The sequence below is a fragment of the Telmatherina bonti genome (assembly GCF_933228915.1).
Source record: "Telmatherina bonti genome assembly, chromosome: 4".
Taxonomy (NCBI): Eukaryota; Metazoa; Chordata; class Actinopteri; order Atheriniformes; family Telmatherinidae; genus Telmatherina; species Telmatherina bonti.
The window spans coordinates 8,676,844-8,697,465 of record NC_136622.1 but is presented as its reverse complement, the minus strand read 5'-3'; the positions used below and the strand labels follow the sequence as shown (position 1 = coordinate 8,697,465).

The 20,622-nt window shown below is 39.3% G+C and overlaps 3 protein-coding genes across 6 annotated transcripts in view; 1 reads left to right on the top strand and 2 right to left on the bottom strand.

Annotated features, from left to right (window-relative positions):
• Window positions 1–1,470, bottom strand: part of itih6 (inter-alpha-trypsin inhibitor heavy chain family member 6) — a gene marked incomplete at both ends in the record, with an annotated part of 13,264 nt that extends 11,794 nt beyond the window's left edge. Inside the window, 2 exons of the mRNA XM_079239675.1 lie at window positions 714–749; window positions 1,363–1,470. Of these exons, the coding sequence (XP_079095801.1) occupies window positions 714–749; window positions 1,363–1,470 (144 nt within the window). The remainder of the gene's footprint in view (window positions 1–713; window positions 750–1,362) is intronic.
• Window positions 1–20,622, top strand: part of LOC306755498 (6-phosphofructo-2-kinase/fructose-2,6-bisphosphatase-like) — a gene marked incomplete at its 3' end in the record, with an annotated part of 158,060 nt that overhangs the window by 53,633 nt on the left and 83,805 nt on the right. The window lies entirely within an intron of this gene.
• LOC306755497 (6-phosphofructo-2-kinase/fructose-2,6-bisphosphatase 1-like) overlaps window positions 1,185–20,622 on the bottom strand; it is a 27,145-nt gene continuing 7,707 nt past the window's right edge. For 2 of the 4 annotated variants that reach the window (XM_079239901.1, XM_079239900.1), the window contains 13 exons: window positions 17,630–17,755; window positions 15,840–15,936; window positions 14,045–14,111; window positions 13,762–13,836; window positions 13,298–13,354; window positions 11,642–11,763; window positions 11,352–11,559; window positions 11,107–11,253; window positions 9,825–9,929; window positions 7,800–7,929; window positions 7,641–7,703; window positions 7,479–7,543; window positions 1,185–2,431 (listed from right to left, as the gene is read on the bottom strand). In XM_079239901.1, the coding sequence (XP_079096027.1) occupies window positions 2,372–2,431; window positions 7,479–7,543; window positions 7,641–7,703; window positions 7,800–7,929; window positions 9,825–9,929; window positions 11,107–11,253; window positions 11,352–11,559; window positions 11,642–11,763; window positions 13,298–13,354; window positions 13,762–13,836; window positions 14,045–14,111; window positions 15,840–15,936; window positions 17,630–17,755 (1,322 nt within the window). In that variant the 3' untranslated portion in view covers window positions 1,185–2,371. The other 2 variants (XM_079239898.1, XM_079239899.1) reach the window with 2 other exon arrangements.

The window sequence follows — 20,622 nt, the reverse complement described above, 5'->3', positions numbered from 1 at the left end:
TAATTCAGCTCTTCAGAAACCTACATATGACTTCACGGAGGCTCCATCCATCTTTTTATATTCAGTCTATGGTTAACACACACTTTTTACCTTTGTAACATCCTGACATCAGTCTGTGACAGCTGATGGCAGACCTCTTGGGTCAGTGTCCTGCAGGTTTTATATGTTTCCCTGTAGCAACACACCTGACAATTTTGGGAAGGATGTGATTTCAATCAGGTGTGTTGCAGCAGGGAAACATCTGAATGTATAGAAAAGTGGCTCCAAAGTTTAACACCCTGACGGCACTCTGTTCCTCTGTCTCAAATCCCCTGACCATTTACACCACCCTGCGACAGAGGAAAAACCACCAACACTCTTTCCTTTCTCCCCTCCATCATCTGCTCCGCCCGGTGTGGCGTCTGCCCCCTCCCTGTGTTTACATGAGGAGCGCTGGCGCCCGCTGGGATCAATCTGGGAAGAGTTGGCGACATTCCTGCAGAACAAGGCGACGGGCAGGAGGAAGAGAGCAACATCAAGCCAGAAGCTCGCTGCTATTTCTGAAGCTGTGGTTTGCACAACAGACAGTATTTCTGTATGTAAGTTAACCCCGAAGCCAACTGAGTGGAAGCCGCCGCGGAGCTGCTGAGGAAAGAAAGCTTTTTCTCTGACTGTTTACTCTCATTTCCTGCTCCAACAAACAACAAGTTGACTATCTGAAAACTGATACTTACCACTGGTTTTGTTGGTTTGCTTTGTCGCTTTACTCTCTGGAAAAGAAACAATGCAGCAAGTAAAGGAAAAAAAAAAGTGTTAACTTAGTAAGAAACACCTTTGTTGTTATGATTTAAAGCTGCAACTGAGCACAATAAATCAGTGTGAGTGTGTTCAAATGCTCCTTTTTTTAATGTAATCTTCACAATCTTCCTGAGTGAGGTCAGGATTTGGTGTGAAAACAGCCTGAATCCCAACTATTCATGAATGAATGAAGGGAAGTGAAACTGGAAATAAATGCTTTCACTGTACACAGAGCGGGCCGGGCTTTGCTTTCCAAAGTTAATTCTGCACACACTGTGTCAATACATGACCAAATATCCTGTCCAACAGCGGGACTTAAACATAAACAGCTCACAGACCCCTGAAAGGGATACTTACTTATTATAGAAATGATTTAGAATTAGGATCAAGAGACTCTGTCGTGTTTTTTCAGTAAAGTTGAATTTATTTCAGGCTCCAGCAACGATTGCCAAAATATACATTGATAAAGTCACAAAGTATAAACTGTTCTGTTTTAATACATGAAATCAGAAATCATTATTTCATCTGAAGGAACAAAGAAAGTAGCAGAAATGTGTGCGATGAATTAAAAGATAACCCTCTCACCTGTAAAAGAATGTTGTTGCCAAGATGTATCTGGTAATCCTCTGATAATCCCGCTTCCATTAACAAAACCAGGCAAACTAGTACACACTGCAGTTTAAAAAACACCATGTTTGTTTGATCTTTTTAAGAAAAAACGTGTAAAACTCTTACTGGTGCAAACAGAAGTCACATTTTCTCTCCAGCTCAGCTCAGAGGAAACAGATTCGGACGTGAAATATGCTCTGATGACACAAACATGTCGGACAGGTGAGCTCACAGACAACCAGAGGAGAAAAAAGGAAGGAAGAAGAGATGGAGGAAGAAGAGAGGAGTCACGATCTCCTTTCTGTTCACTGAGACCTTCGAGGTCTCACAAAAATGACGGGTTATTAACCCCTGCTCCACTTTTTGGGGAAGAAAAAACACATCCTCCTCCTCCTTCTTCTTCTACTCCTCCTCTTTCTTCGTCTTCTCCTCCTCCTACTCCTCCTTCACTCCTCTCCGACCTGAATATTTTCCTAAATCTTTCTTGATGTTAGTTTTCTTTTCCCTTCAGCGTGTTTCTCAGAGTCCTGCCGGCTGCAGAAAAACATCATCTTCTAAATTTAAGTTTGTTTGTTTTAGTTTGATTCTGGGAAGAGTTTTACTTCACTTTAAGACAATTTTCCAACCAAGGCTGATCTCAGAGCGCCCGCCATTGTTTGTCCGGTGCTGTCCATGGTTCTGATTCCCAAATATTTTCCCAGTTGATCCTTTTTTTTACAACAACCTGCTGGCCATTTAGTCAGTGTTGATTTACAACCGTTTAATATTATTCTTTCTATGAATCAGATGTAAACATAAAAAAAAAGAAAATTAAACCCAAAATAGTCAGAAAAGACACTGGAACATTTCACAGACTCTGGAGACAACTGAGACCATCTCCCATCCTGTCTTCCTCCTCTGCTGTTCCTGCCCAGTAAACATGGAGCTGGATCTCTAACATCCAGTCAGGCCGAAGGAGTAAAGTCCATTTCTCCAGAAACAGCTTCTATATGTGGTCTGGAACGGTTTGCAGAGCCTCCTCTGGGTCTCTGCTGATGTTGACATTCTGCAAAGACAATAAAACCAACGCTGAACTGTCTGAGAACTCCAACAGTGTTCCTGTTAATGTGCATAAATAACCAAACAAAGACTAACTTAATGTGTTTGAACAGAAAATATCACAGGTAAAAGAAAACTTTACAGAAATCACAGCTTGTAAAGAGACATAAATAGGCTCTCAGTTCTTATTTATTTACTTGTGGAAGGGGCAAACTGTTTTTGTCCACAGATGTTTGGTGATGTTTAGGTTAATTTTGGATTTGAAAGTGTGTCAACAAGTGCTGTTTTGTCCGCATGGCAGACGCTTTTCATTTTATCCTAAAGACTGGTTTTCTGACTACATCAGCTGCTTTTTGTTGTTTGTTTCCAATCCTCTCACATTAGATTCAAGGTGAAAATGCTGACAGGTCAAACAGCTTTTATGCATGTTGTTATAATAAAACTTTTCCTCTGATCATTTTCTTTCTTTCCAAATGGTAGCATGTCCTTCAGAGATGACATCCGCTCAAACGCAAACACGTAAAACATGTAAAATATGTAAAACACGTAAAACACGTAAAACATGTAAAACACGTAAAACATGTAAAACACGTAGAACACGTAGAACACAGAAAAAACGTAAAACACGTAGAACATGTAAAACACGTAAAACACGTAAAACATGTCAAAAATGTAAAACACGTAAAACACGTAAAACATGTAAAACACGTAGAACATGTAGAACACGGAGAACACGGAAAAAATGTAAAACACGTAAAACACGTAAAACATGTAAAACATGTAAAACACGTAAAACACGTAAAACATGTCAAATATGTAAAACACGTAAAACACGTAAAATATGTAAAACATGTAAAATATGTAAAACACGTAAAACATGTAAAACACGTAAAACACGGAAAAAACGTAAAACACGTAAAACACGTAGAACACAGAAAAAACAGAAAACACGGAAAAGAAGTAAAACAGAACTGGAACCGAATAAAACTGAGACATGCTATCAGCGAGGAAAAACTGGTGTGACGTCTATAAAACCATTAATAATAAACACTAAACAGATTAAATAATTTTTTAAAAGAAAAATGATGATAAAATATAATAGAAAGAAAGAAAATAAGATAGAAAGAAAAGAAACCCATCTATCTATTCAGTTTTTTAACCTGTGCAGGTCACTGGTCTACTGTTGGGCCAATGAACAGCTTAATAAATAAATAAAAGAAAGAATAAACAAATAAATGAAAAAAAATTATGTCATATATACATATAATACATACACATAATATTTTACCATTAAATACATTTATTTGAAATTTAAAGAACAAAATTAAATGTTAACATTTTAAAAACGTAAAGGTGTCCTGCCGTCCTCCAGTCTTCAGGCAGGATCCTCCACAAACGTGGACCGCAGGGTCCCTTCCCTGAGGATTTTAGTTCGAACCCTGATTGGCTGTAATGTCTAAAGTTTCTCCTTCTGACAAATATATCAGATTTTCTTTGGGACTTATTTATTGCTATTTGAATGTTAAGATTTCAGATTTTCTTGTAGCACTGAATGCATCATCGGCAGCTTTAAAGGGACTAAAACAAACTCATTAAATGTGCTGTTAACCAGCTTTTACTCATTCTTAGCTTCGGCCTTTGCAATAAAAAGGAGAAATGCACCAAGAGTTTACCGATACATGATGGCAGAATTACTGTCAGAAGTTGACTATAAACCGGATCGGCCCATTCTAGAGCAGAGTTCTGACATCCTCATCATGCCTCATGGTGGAAGAGCAGCTGATAGGAACATTATGCTTTAATGTAGTGAGAAAGTAAACTTGCTTTGTTGTGTGTTACTTAGCTGTGATATTCTAACAGCTTCTGATCTGTAAAGAAGCAGAACAAGCAGAGGAGAATTGTGTGTTTTAGTGGTCAGCGTAAACGGACGTGCCACAATAAAAACTTGTTTTTGTGGGATTTGACCAAAACATTCTGAGAGTTTATTAAAAACAGCAGAATCTCACTTATGAAGAAACTAAATCCAAAATAAACCAACCAAAGTAAATAAACAACAAAAGTGAGACTTTACTCAGAACTAAAAAATCCCCACATCAGCCAAACAAAACACATTTCTACTCTAATATCTATTGGCAGCAACTGGTCTTCAAGCAGCAAGAACTAGACTTCCAGTTTGTCTGAGTGCCAACGTGAACATGGAGAGAAGGGGATATAAGCTGCGGCGTTTTGCAGAGGCAGGTTAAGCACAAACTCTGCACATTTTCACCCTGAATTCAGGGAAAGTCTGGGTTTTGGTTCCAGATCAAGCCAAGTTATACCCCACGTCTGTTACCATGGTAATGGACTCCATGGAGTAAACCTCCTGGATAACAGAAACTGAGTTTCTGCCTTTCTCCTCCACCTGAAGCAACATGGGTTGTCATAGCAACACAATACCAGAGAATCAGAAGCTGAATTAATACTGAATGATTTACGCAGGAAGGACGTTCAGAAACGGAGCGGCTGTGATGTCATTTCCTCATCAATGTTTCATCAAACGACGTCCAGCTGGACATGTCTAGTATGGCACTCTGGGCAAGATTCCTGCTTTTTATTTTTTTAAAATAATTCCTTATAACTTTCTTTGTACCGCTGCCAAACACAGAACATGTTGAAAAAACAGGGCCGGATAAAAAGTGCAGGGGCCCCTGGGACACCCTAGGCCCAGGGGCCCCCCCTTCCCCAACGCGACATTGTGAAAATTGTGAATGATACACTGTGAAATGACATTTAGAACATCTTTTCCAATGGGAATACACTAGACACTGTGGTGTAACTATCTGGTTTTTGTGTACATTTTGTTTCATGTCCAAACTGCTGGTGTATGGCCTACATGGGGCCCACATATCTCTGTAAAACCATCTATCACCGCTTCCAGTCCATTCAAATGCTGCTACATTACTCATCAGGTCAAATAAACAATCCCTGTACTGAAATCATCCTCTCATTGGCTGCTTCTCACCAGGATGATGAATTCTGGCGGACTCCTTTTATTTGATAAAAAACCAAATTTAAGGTAATTAAGCTCACTTGTTCAGGCCTGAGTTTATTTTCTATAATGTGACCAAGCGTTCTGCTGAAAGTTATTATGTTGGGACTATTTACTAAAAAGGAAAGAGCTGATTGTGAGACTTTTATTTTGTAATCTCAGAAACAGGAAAGTGAAGTTAGAACTGAGGAATTTTATTTTGACATCTGTTGAAAAACCAGGAAGTAGGAAGCCCTGAATAGGAAACATCATGGCTGCATCTGAGAAGCCATCCTTTGTGTTTATCCTTCAGCCCCTGCTCTGTAAGTACCAGAAGTTGTTTACATGCCTCACAGTTGATAAGAATGTTTTGTTCAGGATGTGCTAAACTGTATATAAGTTTGTGTAACTTCAGATAATTGTGCTTCATACATTGCTGCTATAAAGATGCTGTTTGTTTTATCTTGTCAAAATAAACATTCGTGTGTACCTGTTACTTACTGTTCAAGAAAGGTGAGACTCTAGTAAGAGTATTTTTTTGTATCTCTTTTTGTTTCACTCCAATTCAATGCTGTCACCATGATGCACTTTGTGTGCACAAGGAGAATAAAGGCGCAAGTACGCTCACTATCCTGGCTCATGAAAAGGAGTTTGGCTGGCTGTTTATCTATGTTCACACTTTGGAAGTTAACACATAGTGTTAACAGTACATTACTTATTTCTTTTTTGTTTTTTTTAAATAAGGATGAGTCATGCACACTGTGGCATTTCTCAGACTTGTTGCATTAATTAAATGGTGCAAAGTTAGTGTTTTCCGGTTCCAAAACTCGTAAAATTCTTAAATCACAAAGGCTTTAAACCAGGGGTGTCAAACTGCAGTCATCTAGGGCCGGGATGCCGCAGGTTTTTGTTGCTTCCCTGCACAAACACTCCTGATTAAAATTAAATGGATCCAACAACATTTATCAGTTTGTGACTTTATCTGCAAAAAGGTCTGATTATATCTACCTGTCATCCATCCATTACAAGATGTATAAATAGCCACTGAATATTTATTTTGCAAATGAGCCCACTGTGAAGCAGAAATAGAAGACAGGGGTTACCATGGTGACTCCAGGTATTGAAGCTCCATTGATGATGGACTCTTAGCTGTTGTTTCTAACTCGGTAAAAACACTCAAATTGATTAAACCAATTCAAAGCAGCTGATCTGGAACAAAAAACTACAAGTTGCTCAGCTCAGAGTCAGATCACTCCGAGTTTCCTTGACTGGTTTATTGAAGCTGTGTTTGCACATGAGTTCCTGGTTGACATGCAGGTGTGGAGATGTCCTGCAATCGCACTGTTGTTTTCATTCAATGGGAAATAAAACAATAAAAACAAAACACAACACATGATTGAACACTAAGGACACATCCAGTGTGTTTGCAGCTTGGACAGAGACACCTTCATCATGCAGGAATCCATCCACACCGAACAGAATGCAGCAATGATATCACTGTTGATGACGAAGGGTGTTTTTTATTTCATTTTTTTTTATTATCTCAGATGGAAATATCTTCCCATCATCGTCCAATCAAAGGATCTGATCCTGTCTGATGTTTGAGGCATTGGTATTTCTCCAATTTCGTGTTCTTTCTTCATGATATTTCCATTACTGGTGATGGATATACACTGGATTCAATACATCAAATTTAATGGCAAAGTGTGTCCAAACTTTTGACTGGTAGTGTATCAACCACTATGTACCAGTCCATCATATACATACCCAAAAAGTCAGTAATGTCAGTAAAGAAGTGTTTGGTGGGTCATTTCATGGTTGTGACAATGCTTATTGATTATATCTTAATAATAATAATATCTGATACTAAATCTGCTTTTTTCCCTTTTAAATGGACCACATTGGTGGAATGTGCCAGTGAAAAACTTACCCATGGGAAACATGACTTTTTAAGTATAAATAAATTAACATTTTCCTGGATAAACTGGAAAAAGAAAATATCTGAAGTATTTTTATTCTCTGAATGATAAAAACTGTGAAAACTCACCGATGGCCGCTCTCTGTGTGTGTTGACAGCTTCAATATTGAGGTAAAATGATTCAACTTTACAGCCTACAGTTGAAGAGAAAAATAAACAGACTTAAATAGAGACATTGGTTTCTATACTCTGGTACCCACTGTTGTACCCACTCTGGTACGTTTTACATACCGTAAGCAATTGGAGTGAGCTTGAGCACCGTGTGAAGGGGACATCTGAGATACGGCAGCTCATCTTCACAAAGAAGAAAAGGAAAATCACAGCATTCAGGGGATTTAAACAAGTTAAATAATTCAGTTCTTACAGAGGCTACATGTGTTTTTTCATTACCTGCAGGTTTGTCCAGCAGGTAGGCTAACAGGCAACGCATCACAGCCTGATGGCAGATAACCAGAACATTCTCCTGCCTCTCCAGCTCCATGATGACCGGCTCCAGACGATGGACCAGATCCTCATAGGACTAGAAGGACACAAAGTCATGGTTCAGCCAACCAAACCAATCTAATCTTTACTTTAGATGCTGATTCTGACACGTTCTTAGAGCATCGACAGTTAAAATGAAAACAGATTTTATTCTCATGATCCCATGAGAACCAGTAATGGTTCTGGTGCTGATTCAGATGAAGTCAGTAGAATAAATCAGAGCATCATCTATGATGTAAAGTAACACATCTGGTCTGCATGGTGCCAGCTGTAACATTACACACAATCAATCAAAACTTTATTTATAAAGCACTTATATAAACCACAAGGTATCCAAAGTGCTGTACAGGTTAATAAAATAATTCAACATTAAAAGACAGAATAAAAAAACAGTTAAATGGACAACATATGACAAATAAGGGGCGTAGTAGTCCTGCTCTACGGGGTTAAAAGCCAATTTAAAAGAAGACTTTTTAAAAAAGACTCAAAACCACTTAAAGCCGTAGCTTCACTGAAAGAGGGAAATCGTTCCAGAATTTGGGGGCTGCTATAGAAAAGACTCTGTCTACGAGTCACGAGTCGAGTCCTTGGGACCACTAAGAGCATCTGGTCTTCGGTTCTTAGAGCTCTGACAGGCCGATGATGGTGCAGAAGCTCCGAAAGGTACGAAGGTGCCAGACCATTTAGTGCATCAGAGTCTACTAAAACTGGTCAACATGAACAGAGCTGCATGATAAGTTTTATTTGAACTATTTTGGACTATTTCATGTTAAAAAAGACTCCCTGAGACATTAACATAGAGAACTTATGTTTAACAGTTTAACAAAACACTCCCCATGCTGCCATTCTCGAGTATTTCTGTTTATTTTTTAACAACTTCTTTTTATTGTTTTATTTGCTCATCACTTTGGCTGTAACAGCTAATAAATGTTTGCAAAAATTCTTCTTTTTAGTTATACTCTGTTGATATTTGCTTAACCCTCTGGCAACCTTTATTGCAGAAAGTCTGCATACACCAAAAACTGCCATAAAATCATCTTAAAATCAATATTTTCTCTGCTTTTTTTTTATCATAAGTCGCTTAAATAACTTTGGACATCCCCAAATCTCCCAAACTTTGATTAATTTTAGGATTTTAACCTTTTAAATGCCAGTTTGTTTATTTAAATGTTTAATTATTTCTTTAAAAAAATCATAGAAAACATTCATTTAAAATGTATGAATGAATGAAATAGAAGAAACCAGAACATATGAGAGTCCACTGCCAAACAGCAACATTTAAAAATAATATTATTAAATTTAACACAGAGGCAAAAGAGAAGGGAGCCCCAGTTGAAAAAACAAAACAGGGGAGCATTCCCAAACCATCCACACAATGGGCCGTAGGATCTGGGCCGCATCCCAAACCAAAAGGATCAAATAAAAAAAATCAATAAACAGTCCCACATTGATAGCGCCACAGCTCCATTATAAACATAACCAGCAAAAATATAAGAATTTCCTGCATCTGCATCCAACTGGAAACCAGTTCATTCTGGTAGACTGCCGTAAAACTGTCAAATATCTCGACTGTATTACCAAATAAAGAATGAATGATATTAAACTCTAGTGACCGTAAGATTAGAACATGTAATTTAATGGAAGTTCCTGGGACATTTTTTACCAGGAAAGTTGTTAGTCTTTGACATGTGCATGACTCAAGTCCCTGGTATTTATTATTGTGTGTTTTTAATGACTCAATAATTATTCAAACAATCAAACTGGCGTTTAAAGCACTAACAGCTTTAAAATAGGTTGAATGTTTGAAAGTTTGGAATTTGTTCGAGTGATTTATGAAAAAAAATCCAGATTTTTGAAGATTTAATAGCAGTTTTTTGTGCATGTACATTTTTGCAAGAGAACAAGAGAAAAGAAAGCAGCAGTAGGACCGACCTCTCCTTTTGGATAACGATAGCGATACTTGTCCTGGTCTCTCATTGCAAACTCTTCTGGATAATTCTCCTGAATCTCCTCGTAGGTCAGCTCCTCACAAACACCCTAAAGAGACAGTAATAAGCATCATCTACACAGCTGAGTACTGGATCCAGTACTTCTGAGTATGAACATCCTGCAGAATGATCCTAAAATACACAACACCCATACTAATGCAAACAACTCTGTTGTTTTGTCAGCTTGTTTTCTTCTCAAGTTAACAAAACTCTTGCAGAAGTCAGTCTGACTTGGTCTGTAGTTTTAGAGCACAGATCAGTTTGAAAAGGGCACGCATGAAAACCGAGGTTCCACATGAAAACAGAGCAGTAAAAACCTGGTGCATGTGTGTTAGATGAGCATGTAAACTAGCATCCACAAGTGAAAACACATTGTGAGGAGGCACTTCTGCACTCTGAGGGAATGACAGCAGAGACTCATCTTCATGAGAGCTGTCAGTCCAAACTGCACACAGTGCCATTTCCTTCACAGCATGCTCAGCTAAACAGACCAACCAGAATATTTGGACTCCAGAAGCAGAGACTGTGGTTGGTCTTATCCTCTGACTGGTCAGTTTCCAGTCTCTCTGATAACCTTTCACATTGCCTTGGCACAGTTTCGCCTGAACCAAGACCAACACATGTAAATAATGCACATGTAAAAAACACACTAATCATGTCTGATGTGGATCATAATACACATGTATAATTGGGTCAGTTAAAAAAAAAAACAAAGGAAGAAAGAAATGAGCATGTAACCTTGGAAACGCCCTTTTTTACAGCGTTTACAGAGGGTCACGATTCTCTATTTTAAGCTTTATTTGCAGGATGAGCCGCTGGCCCTCATTATAAAAAACATGTTGATCAAATCATTTACAACTCAAATGCTTTCTATCTTGTTTGAGACCTTCTTTAGCCTTGTTGTGTTGCGCTCTGTTTTCATGAGTGTGGTTGTCAAGCGCTCTCCAAATGGAACTTTACAAACACCACACAGTCGGTAGTTATCAGACTTGTGTGGAGTCTGACATAAAGTCTGTGTTAGCTTTAGCTTGCATCAAGTCTGAGTCTGAATCACATGTGTTGCAGCAAGGAAACATGTAAAACCTGCTGGACCTGGACTGAAGATCCTTGTTTTAGAGCTCTACTTTGAGTGGTGGAGTAACTGTCTTAGAGACAGCAACACCAAGGTACAGGTCATTTGAAGGAAGAACATCTGTCTGGAGACGTGATGTAGTGTAACAACTCACAGCATCTATCTCATTCAGAGCCTTCCACTGCTCGTACTGTACTCCCAGAGTCTCTGCAGTCTGGATGGTCCTCTTCATGTGGCTTGTCCACACCTTCAGGTCCTTGATCTTCTGTCCTCTGATGAAGGTAGCCAAAGCGTTGGCATACTGAGGGATAAAAAAGGATTTTAAAACTCACCTTGTACAACTTAATGCTCTGGTTCTTCTAAGACTAAAGTTGTTTATTTTTCTTAGGGTCTACACACCTTTTGTCCTCTTGGAGACAAGCCTGAATCCCCACCAATTCGCCCCAGCAGGTTGAGCTCGCTCTCACCGTGGCGGCTCAGGTAGATAGATCTCGGTGTGACATGGATGTTCATGAGGTAGTAGACAATCCTGCTCTGAATGTGATCCTGGACTCGGTTCACCAGATATCTACTACCCACATCATAGATCTTGATGTAGGAGAGCTTCCTGTTTAAGGTGACAGCACAGAAGAGAGAGGAGTCTTTAAGATTGTCCTGCAATGCAATCCCACCCAAAGTAAAGTCTTTACCTGTCTTTTTCATCATCTATTGGCGTGTAGGTTGTCTTGTAACACTCAATGCGCTGGATGAAGTCCTCCATGGCTTCATCAAAGTCTCGATCGACATAATCTGGACTCCCAAATTTTACTTGCTAAGACAAAGAGGAAAAAAAAGAAGATTGAGAATTTGATTGATTCTACAGTTGAGCTTTAGTTCAATACTATTCCCTTGTAATTTCTGTTCATGTGGAGCTTGTTCATGTATGTAGATCATGTGACCTCTGCTGGGTGTGAGAGCAGCTACTTCAGCCTATTCTATTCGATATTCATTTGGCAGACACTTTTATCCAAAGTAACTTACATGTGGGAAGTGATTAATTAACCAAACACACATGTCTTGTGGATGGGAAGAAGCCAGAGCACACGAGAACAATGCAGACTCCACACAGAAAGGCCTGTTCCAACCTCTCCCCAGCCAAGACTTGAACCAGCAACCTTCTTGCTGTGTGGCTGCAGTGCAAACCACACTGTACATGACTGTACTGTTGTTTGCATGTCACCATGACAACCAATGACCTAGCAATCATGACTGAAATGGTCGTAAAGAGAAAATATTTTATACACATTTTTTTTTAAAGTATTTGTTATGTATTTATATAAAGAAATTTATGGAAAAAAATCTTAAAGAAGTTTCCTAACTAGTCATCCGGTAAAAATATAAACAAATTTTTAATTTAAAAAGGAGATTTGGTACATATTCCTGAAAAGACATTTGTCCCTGTACAAGTGCAACTATAAATGTTCGTACGGCTATTAGCATAATGTTAGCATGACGCTAAGTAGCAATGCTAGAAAAAAAAAACAAAAAAAAAAACTTAAAGAAGTTTCCTAACTAGTCATCTGTTAAAAATATGAACAAAATTTGAATTTAAAAAGGAGATTTGGTACACATTCCTGAAAAGAGATTTGTCCCTGTACAAGTGCAACTATAAATGTTCGTAAGGCTATTAGCATAATGTTAGCATGATGCTATGTAGCAGTGCTAGTCAAATCATAAGTTAAAGGTTTTAGTAGATGAACAATGTTATATTTAGTTTTCAGTAAGTGTATTTAGGACTAAAGATCAACTCAGTTAACCAAGATTGAACAATAAAGGTGCCTTAAAGAGTATCTTAGTGTCCTTGTTTCAGCTAGCAAGGTAGCTACAGCATGAAAATGTGGGGAAATGTATTCTGTAACCAGTCTGATTATATAAGGATGAAAATTAAAGGTATATATTTCTCAACATGTAGCTAGTTATGTATAACATAGAGCTAGTCAGTCTAACACCCCCCACTCTCCACTAACAGATCAGGCTCCTCATGCAACAAAACATTTTTGGACTTGTTATATATATTTCAGTGAAACATTTAAATAATTATTGCAAAGGCGTTTTATTTCTCATGTCAGTTATCACATTGGTGGGTGTGAGAGTCTGTTAGAGAGAAAAACACAACCTTTTACTTGATCACTACATGAACTCCTGATAAAGTCAGGCCCACCTTCTGGACCCCCATAAAGTCTAGTTCAGACACTTTCATCATGGCCCTAGTTTGACACTTTAAAAAAACTATCATAAGCAAACAGTCATGAAGAAATAACTGTTTTCAGTCTGAGTTTCTGATCAGGTGTGAATGAGAGTCTCACCTTGATATTCTCTGTGATGATTTCTGGGTCGTCACAAATAGACTCTACAAAGAAGACCTGCAAACAAGAAGTCATTTAAAAGTTCATACATGAAACAGGCCTACGATTTTAGCTTTGCATGTCTGGTGTTTTTGTGCTTTACAGAATTTAAAATTATGTTCAACAAATGTAACAAGTTGCTCTTATTTAAGTCACCAAGTTTTTTTTCATATAGAACCAGCTGGTCATGTAATATTCAGACCTGAAGTTTGAGAATTTAGGTATGTGTTTAATTTTTGTCTTTGGGATTATTGGATGAGAAATCAGAACCACGTTTGGTGACAGTGTTGTTGACATAGTCGTAAATATGAAGCTAAAAGCATTAAGTTGTGGCTGTTCAAACAAACTCTGTTTACAGATAATAAGTTACATTAATATGCTCATTTAACTAGGAGGAAGGCTCGTGCAGGAATATTTTCTCTTGCCTTGTAACCTCTCTCTTTTGCAAACGCATTGATGACTGTCCTCCTCTCTCTCGTGGTGTTGGTCGCATCAAACACCTGTATGACACAGATGTTGCCAATAACAAATTAAATACACTGACCAACATCTGTTTGGACACACATCTCATAATGCCTTCTATACACTGTTTTATATACTGACAGAAACATCAGTTTATCTACATTCTACAACCACATCCGACTCTCGAAGCAGGAATCTGAATTACAAATATAAAACGTGCTTTACTGTCATTTTCCTTCTACTCACAGCAACTTGTCCGTATTCCTTGGTGAAATAAGCAGCGACATCTTTGAGTGCAGCTGATGCGCAGGCCCTGAGAGACAAGTTACACTGGTATAGGAACAAAAACTGAGAAATATGAGTGAAGGATGAGTGCTACATGAACATGACGGAGGACAAATCAAATCACATGACTTGCATCTTCAACTGGGTTTTCATTTGCAGGCGAACTGTCTCCGGTCTTCACGGACATTTTTAACATCTCCCTGGAGTCCTGCCATGTTCCAGCCTGCTTCAAGCTGTCCACCATCGTCCCTGTCCCCAAGAAGCCCCGTATCACTGGACTTAATGACTACAGGCCTGTGGCGTTGACGTCTGTAGTCATGAAGTCATTTGAGCGCCTGGTCCTCTCTCATCTCAAGTCCTTCACCTCCCCCCTCCTGGACCCTCTGCAGTTCGCCTACAGAGCCAACAGGTCTATAGACGATGCCATCAACCTAGCCCTTCACTTCATCCTGCAGCACCTGGACTCCCCGGGAACCTACGCTAGGATCCTGTTTGTGGACTTCAGCTCTGCATTCAACACCATCCTCCCTGCTCTGCTCCAGGACAAGCTCTCCCAGCTCAACGTGCCCGACTCTACCTGTAGGTGGATCACTGACTTCCTGACGGACCGGAGGCAGAGCGTGCGGCTGGGGAAGAATGTCTCCACTACTCGGACTATCAGCACAGGATCTCCACAGGGCTGTGTACTTTCTCCCCTTCTCTTCTCCCTGTACACCAACTGCTGCACCTCCAGCCATGACTCTGTTAAACTGATCAAGTTTGCGGATTATACCACCCTCATCGGGCTCATCTCTGACGGTGATGAGTCTGTCTACAGGAGGGAGGTAGACCGGCTGGTGTCCTGGTGCAGCAGCAACAACCTGGAGCTCAATGCTCAGAAGACAGTGGAGATGATCGTGGACTTCAGGAAAGTCACAGCTCCCTCTCCCCCCCTCGTCCTGACAGACTCCCCCATCACCACTGTGGACTCCATCCGCTTCCTCGGCACCACCATCACACAGGACCTGAAGTGGGGGCCGTCCATCAGCTCCCTGATCAAAAAGGCCCAGCAGAGGATGTACTTTCTTCGGCAGCTGAAGAAAGCCAAGCTGCCGGCCCAGATGATGGTGCAGTTCTACACGGCCATCATTGAGTCCATCCTCACCTCCTCCATCACCGTGTGGTACGCTGGAGCCACGGTCAGGGACAGACACAGACTGCGGCGCATTGTGCGCTCTGCTGAGAAGGTGATTGGCTGCAGCCTTCCATCTCTCCAGGACCTGTACGTCTCCAGGACTCGGGGGCGTGCAGGTCGGATAGCAGCTGACCCTTCTCACCCTGGACACAGACTTTTTGAACCACTCCCCTCGGGCAGGAGGCTACGGTCCATCCGGACCAGAACCTCACGCCACAAGAACAGTTTCTTTCCCTCTGCCGTTGGACTCATGAACACTTTATAAAACATTGGACACATCACATGGTCACTTTACACCTGTCACTTTATTTCTCATACTAGTATCATCTTTCTACTTGCACTTTTTTTTTTTTATTATTATTCTTGATATACTTATTTCCTTTGTATGCCCTTTTATTTTATATTACATTTTTAAAGTATTTTTATTTTTTATCATAACTAATATTCCTTCTTTTATACTATTACTTTATTAATGTTATATGTTGCACATTAGCATCGAAGCAAGTTCCTAGTTTGTGAATTTTGTAACTCACTGACAATGGCAATAAAATTTATTCTGATTCTGATTTGCTTTGCACTCACTTGCGGATCGTCATGGCCTCCTCATTATCAGGTTTGAAGAATTCAAAGTTCTTATAGGTCTTGACTGCCTCCCTGCGGTACTGACCAAGGTTAAACACTGGAGTAGGAAAACACATGAAAAATATACAAACAATTTCTCATTAAAACACTTAAAACGATCAACCCTCCAGACAAATACTATCCTTGAAATCTCAAAGGATACTTCCCTTGTTAAACAATAATTGTCCAACTTCCAAATAGTCAATACGAACAAATATCCTGGAACTCAAGCAAACTCTCAGCTGAGGCATGTTTTAGTACTACTTTAGATCCATGCCTCTACGCTGTTTTAGCCCCAAGAACATTTTCCATTTTTATCAAAAATAATGGGATTAACATACATTCAACCAAGGTGCACCCATATGCAGATGACACCATCCTCTCTCTTAGTGTGGCTATTGATTATAGCCACACTAAGATACAGATAGCATATAATCAAGTGCAGGTTTCTCTCTGCAACCTGAATCTGGTTGTCACCGCAAAGAAAACAAATTCCTCATCTTTGTTAGTCTCATTCTCAGTTGTCACCATCATCAGTTGTTACCATATCGGGACATGTCCCTAAAACATCTCATTCTATAAATACGTGGACAATAAGCTCTCTTTCAGAGTGAATATTAAGTATTTGACGGAAAAAAAAAACTAAGAAACATGCTCAGATTTTGTTGTCAAAACTAAAAAAGCACTTGGCGAGTGCAGACCTCCACCAAGCAGCTTATTTTCCCCATTTTGTAAAGAATCTTGTACTAAATTCTTGTGTCAACAATAGACCAAAGTCAGTTGATTATCTGAATATGCAGCATGAGCAGGTATTGAATTGATGGATTCTTTGGATGTCAGGATTCATAAAGCTACAAATAGTGAGAGTGGTTCAAGTAGGAGTGGGAAAATCAAATAAAAAAATCGCATATCGGGATTTTTTGTTTCACAATCTTAAAAAGGATTTTTTTTGTTGTTGTTGTTGTTTAAAAAAATGTTTTATGTTTTTAAAAAAAATTTTCAAATAGAAGAAAAAAAATCCATTATGAAATTTTTGTTATTTTTATTGTTTCTATTGATCTTTTTACATGTCTTCTTGGGCATTACAGCAGCAGAATGATGGTCTGGCTTCTGTGTTGTTTTTTTCCTAATTGAAATTAAACAACGAGAAAAAAAAAGTTTTATACATTTCTTTTGTTATTAATCTACAGAAATCAGCAATATCGAAGAATTGTTAGAAACGCAATTTAAAAATCAAAATCAAAAATCAAATCGGCACCAAAAACAAAATCGTAATCAAATCGGGACAAAAGCATATCGTCACAGCCCTAGGTTCAGGGAGCAAGAGTCATTTTCACACATGCATAGTCTTCCACAAGGTCCAGACCTGAACCCCAGTGAGAATCTCGGGGATGTCCTGGAGAGGGCTTTACGCAGTGGTCGGACATTGTGATGAAAAATTAATGCAACTCTGGATGGAACTAAATCTTGCGACATTGCAGAAGCTTTTTGAATCAATGCAAGCAATTGCTGCCGTGATCAAAGCTAAAGACGGCCCAAAAAATATGAGAGTGTGTGATCTTCTTTTGTTTGCAACTTCTTTTTCTGCCTGGAAGTGAAGTTTTATTTAACTGTTTAGTGCTATGACGTGTCTCCTTGCCCAGGTCTTCCAGTAGTCTCTAGGGACTTCCTGGGTTAAATAAAGGTTGTTGTTTTTTGTTTTTTTAAAAAAAAAAAAAAAAAGGAATTGAGACTGAAAGACGTGAAGTGACCTTTTGTAGGAACCCCGATCCAGTTCAGGTAGCGAGTGAGCTTCTTGGAAATGTAGGTCTTCCCTCTGGCAGGTAGTCCCACCATCACGATGACCGTTGGAGAGTTGCAGAACTGAGGCACAGAGGCTGGAAGAAAACACACAATCACAGGAAGTTAATGAAGTTTCAGGAAGTTTCTGCATTTATGGTGAATTATTTAGTAGCAGAGCATCGGTCTCATGTTCCGACCATTACAGGGTTAGTGGGACATGTGTGTGAGAGACGGTGGAGGTAATTCTCATTAACAAGGACAACAAGAGATCCACGACGCTGCTCACATTTCCTTTCAATGTATGTTTCAACACAAGAAACCTTTCAGCCACAAACTAAATGACTCGAAAGCAAAGGAAACCAGGACCATCTGAAGACGGATGATGGTTTCAGAGTTTAAAGAAGAAAAACAAACCAGAAACATTTCTTCAGGTTTTTCACATAAACAGCATCAAGAGGAACTTTCAATGTCCACGATGAAAAACAACAAAGATCAAACATGAACACATGGTGAGTACTGGAAGAAGTCTGAACCAGAACAAATCACAGATAGACTTCAGTACCAAGAGGAGGAAAATCATCACCTCAATACTGAGGAAACAAAACAGAAAGTTAGAGTTCTGGATCAGGACCATTATAAACCATGTTGGATGCAGACAGACAGACAGACCTGGACTGGTCTAGAAGCAGCCCAGACTGTGTCATCAGCCAAACTAGCTGAATAAAAACAAACCCCAGAGGTTTCACCTTTGCAGACTGTAAAACACCTCTATGTCTTACCCAGGCCCGGCCCACTTGTTGCATGGCTTTCTGTCTCTGGTTTAGTTCAGGAAGCAGACTAGCGGGTTGACTTGTCAGTTAACTGGAGCCAGAGACACACAGGATGGTACAGGACCGAGAGGTTCAGCCTCCAGGCGGTTCCATCATCAATGGGGTCACGCTGCATCAGCAAAATGCTCAGAGGACCACGTCACTGTACAGAGCAAACTGTGACTCGGTTCAGTTCAGCCAGGCTGCATCACATGGTGGCCTTCTGACACACTCAACCTCCAACTAGACTGGGCCCAGTCCAGAAGCAGTAAGGGTCCAGTACCAACTGGGTGACGTGAAAGCATGGCTGCAGAAAGTGTTGATGCAGACAGAAGCTTCATCAGATAAAACATTAAAGCCACAGTTTCTCAGAACACTTACATCCCCTCCTGCGGTTCTGGTTGTATCCCATCCACGGAACCCAAATCTTGAGCAGAGGAGTCTGTGTGAGATTCTGCTGTTCTGTGGACATGTTAGACATGAAAGCCATGAGGCCCCTGTGGGAGGCGGAGGAGTGGTGTGTGCTTCACTGAACACCACCTACAGCTGATCAGCTGACTGCTAAGAAGGCAGGAGGTGGGGGGGGGGGGGCTGGCCCAGTTTATCTGTCCTCCATCTGTTTCATTATTAAAGTCCCGGACAGAGCTGATGAGGTCTGCCTGGTTGACGTCAGACAGCAGGAGTTAAAATTTACACCTGCTGAGAGGACAAACTTTCTGAGACCCGAACAGCCGAGGAGGCAAAACTTCATGCAGGCCAGCCGGTTCTGAACAACTTGTTTGTTTGGAAATGTGAAAACAACAAATGTGCTTGTTAATTTTCTCCACTAGGGGGCAGTACTGCCTTTTTAAAACCCCAGACACAGTCCGATGCAGGGGTGTGAGATATCAGGACCTGGGGGCCAAAACCAGACCACCAGAGGGTCCGGTTTATCCCACGAGAGGAATTTGGCAGAACTGTTCTGGTTTTCTGACTAAATAGATTTATATTTATGACTTCAGTTTGTATAACAGTGTGAGACAGTTCAGCAGGTCTGGATTATGACACACGTGTGAAAATCTACATGTATGGTGTGTACATTAAAAATAACTTCTACAGCTGGAAAGGTTACTCTCAGCATACTGGGAAATACTTAATTTTTCACTTCCACATACCTGCCATGAAATATTTGGTGGTTTAATTAATTCATTTCCCTTTGTAAGGTGTTAAACAGTAAATATGTAAAATAAAAAATAATGTAAAAATACTAAATACAAATAGAAAACATCTACAAGTTTAAAAATGATTAAATATGTGTTACTCTGAATAAAAACAATAAAAATAGTCAAACTTATGAGGTAAAAATATTATACTACTATGAAAACATTTATATTCACATAAATGTTTTATATATTTAAAATATACACAATTAAAATAAAAAGTAAAGATAAATAAATGAAAAAACAATAAGAAAATGTGTAATTGAAGTTTCTCCAATTTTTCTTTTTCTTTTTTTTAAAGGCTACTTGATTGAATATTAAGCATGTTGTACTTGTTTGTTTCTTGTTATTTATATGTTAATTGTTCTGTTAATTTACCTGCCTGGCCATCTTGCGATCAGATAAGATACCTGAATTACAACACGCCGGTTCCACAGTGATGATGCCACAGCAGTTTCCTAAACTCTGCATAAAGCTGATTTTAACTTTAATAAATAAAGAAAAAAACTGCTGTTTTTGTTTGATGATTGAAAAATATCTTCTGGAAAAGTGAACATAAATGGTAAAATCTATTTAGCAATACTCAGTAAAATATAATCTTAAATTTGCACAAATATTTAGAACCAGATTAAATTTAGGAGTTGAAGAGGAAACTTTACTCCACTAACTGATATGAAATTAAACATATTTTACTGACTAATAAACAAACCGGAGGGAAATTACTATTTAAACTGTGACTGGGGGCGTTTCAAAACAGCAGTCTTTCTGTGTGGAGTTTACATGTACACTGCAGAGTATCAGCACCCTCTGTTTAATCAAGGAAAAGATACAGCTGTCAAGGACATGTCAAGGAGTTGAACTGGGATGACAAAAAAAAAAATTAGAATAAATTTTAAAAAATTAAAATTCAAATTAAATTAATAGCTAAATGAAAATTCTGACTTTGCTTTTGAT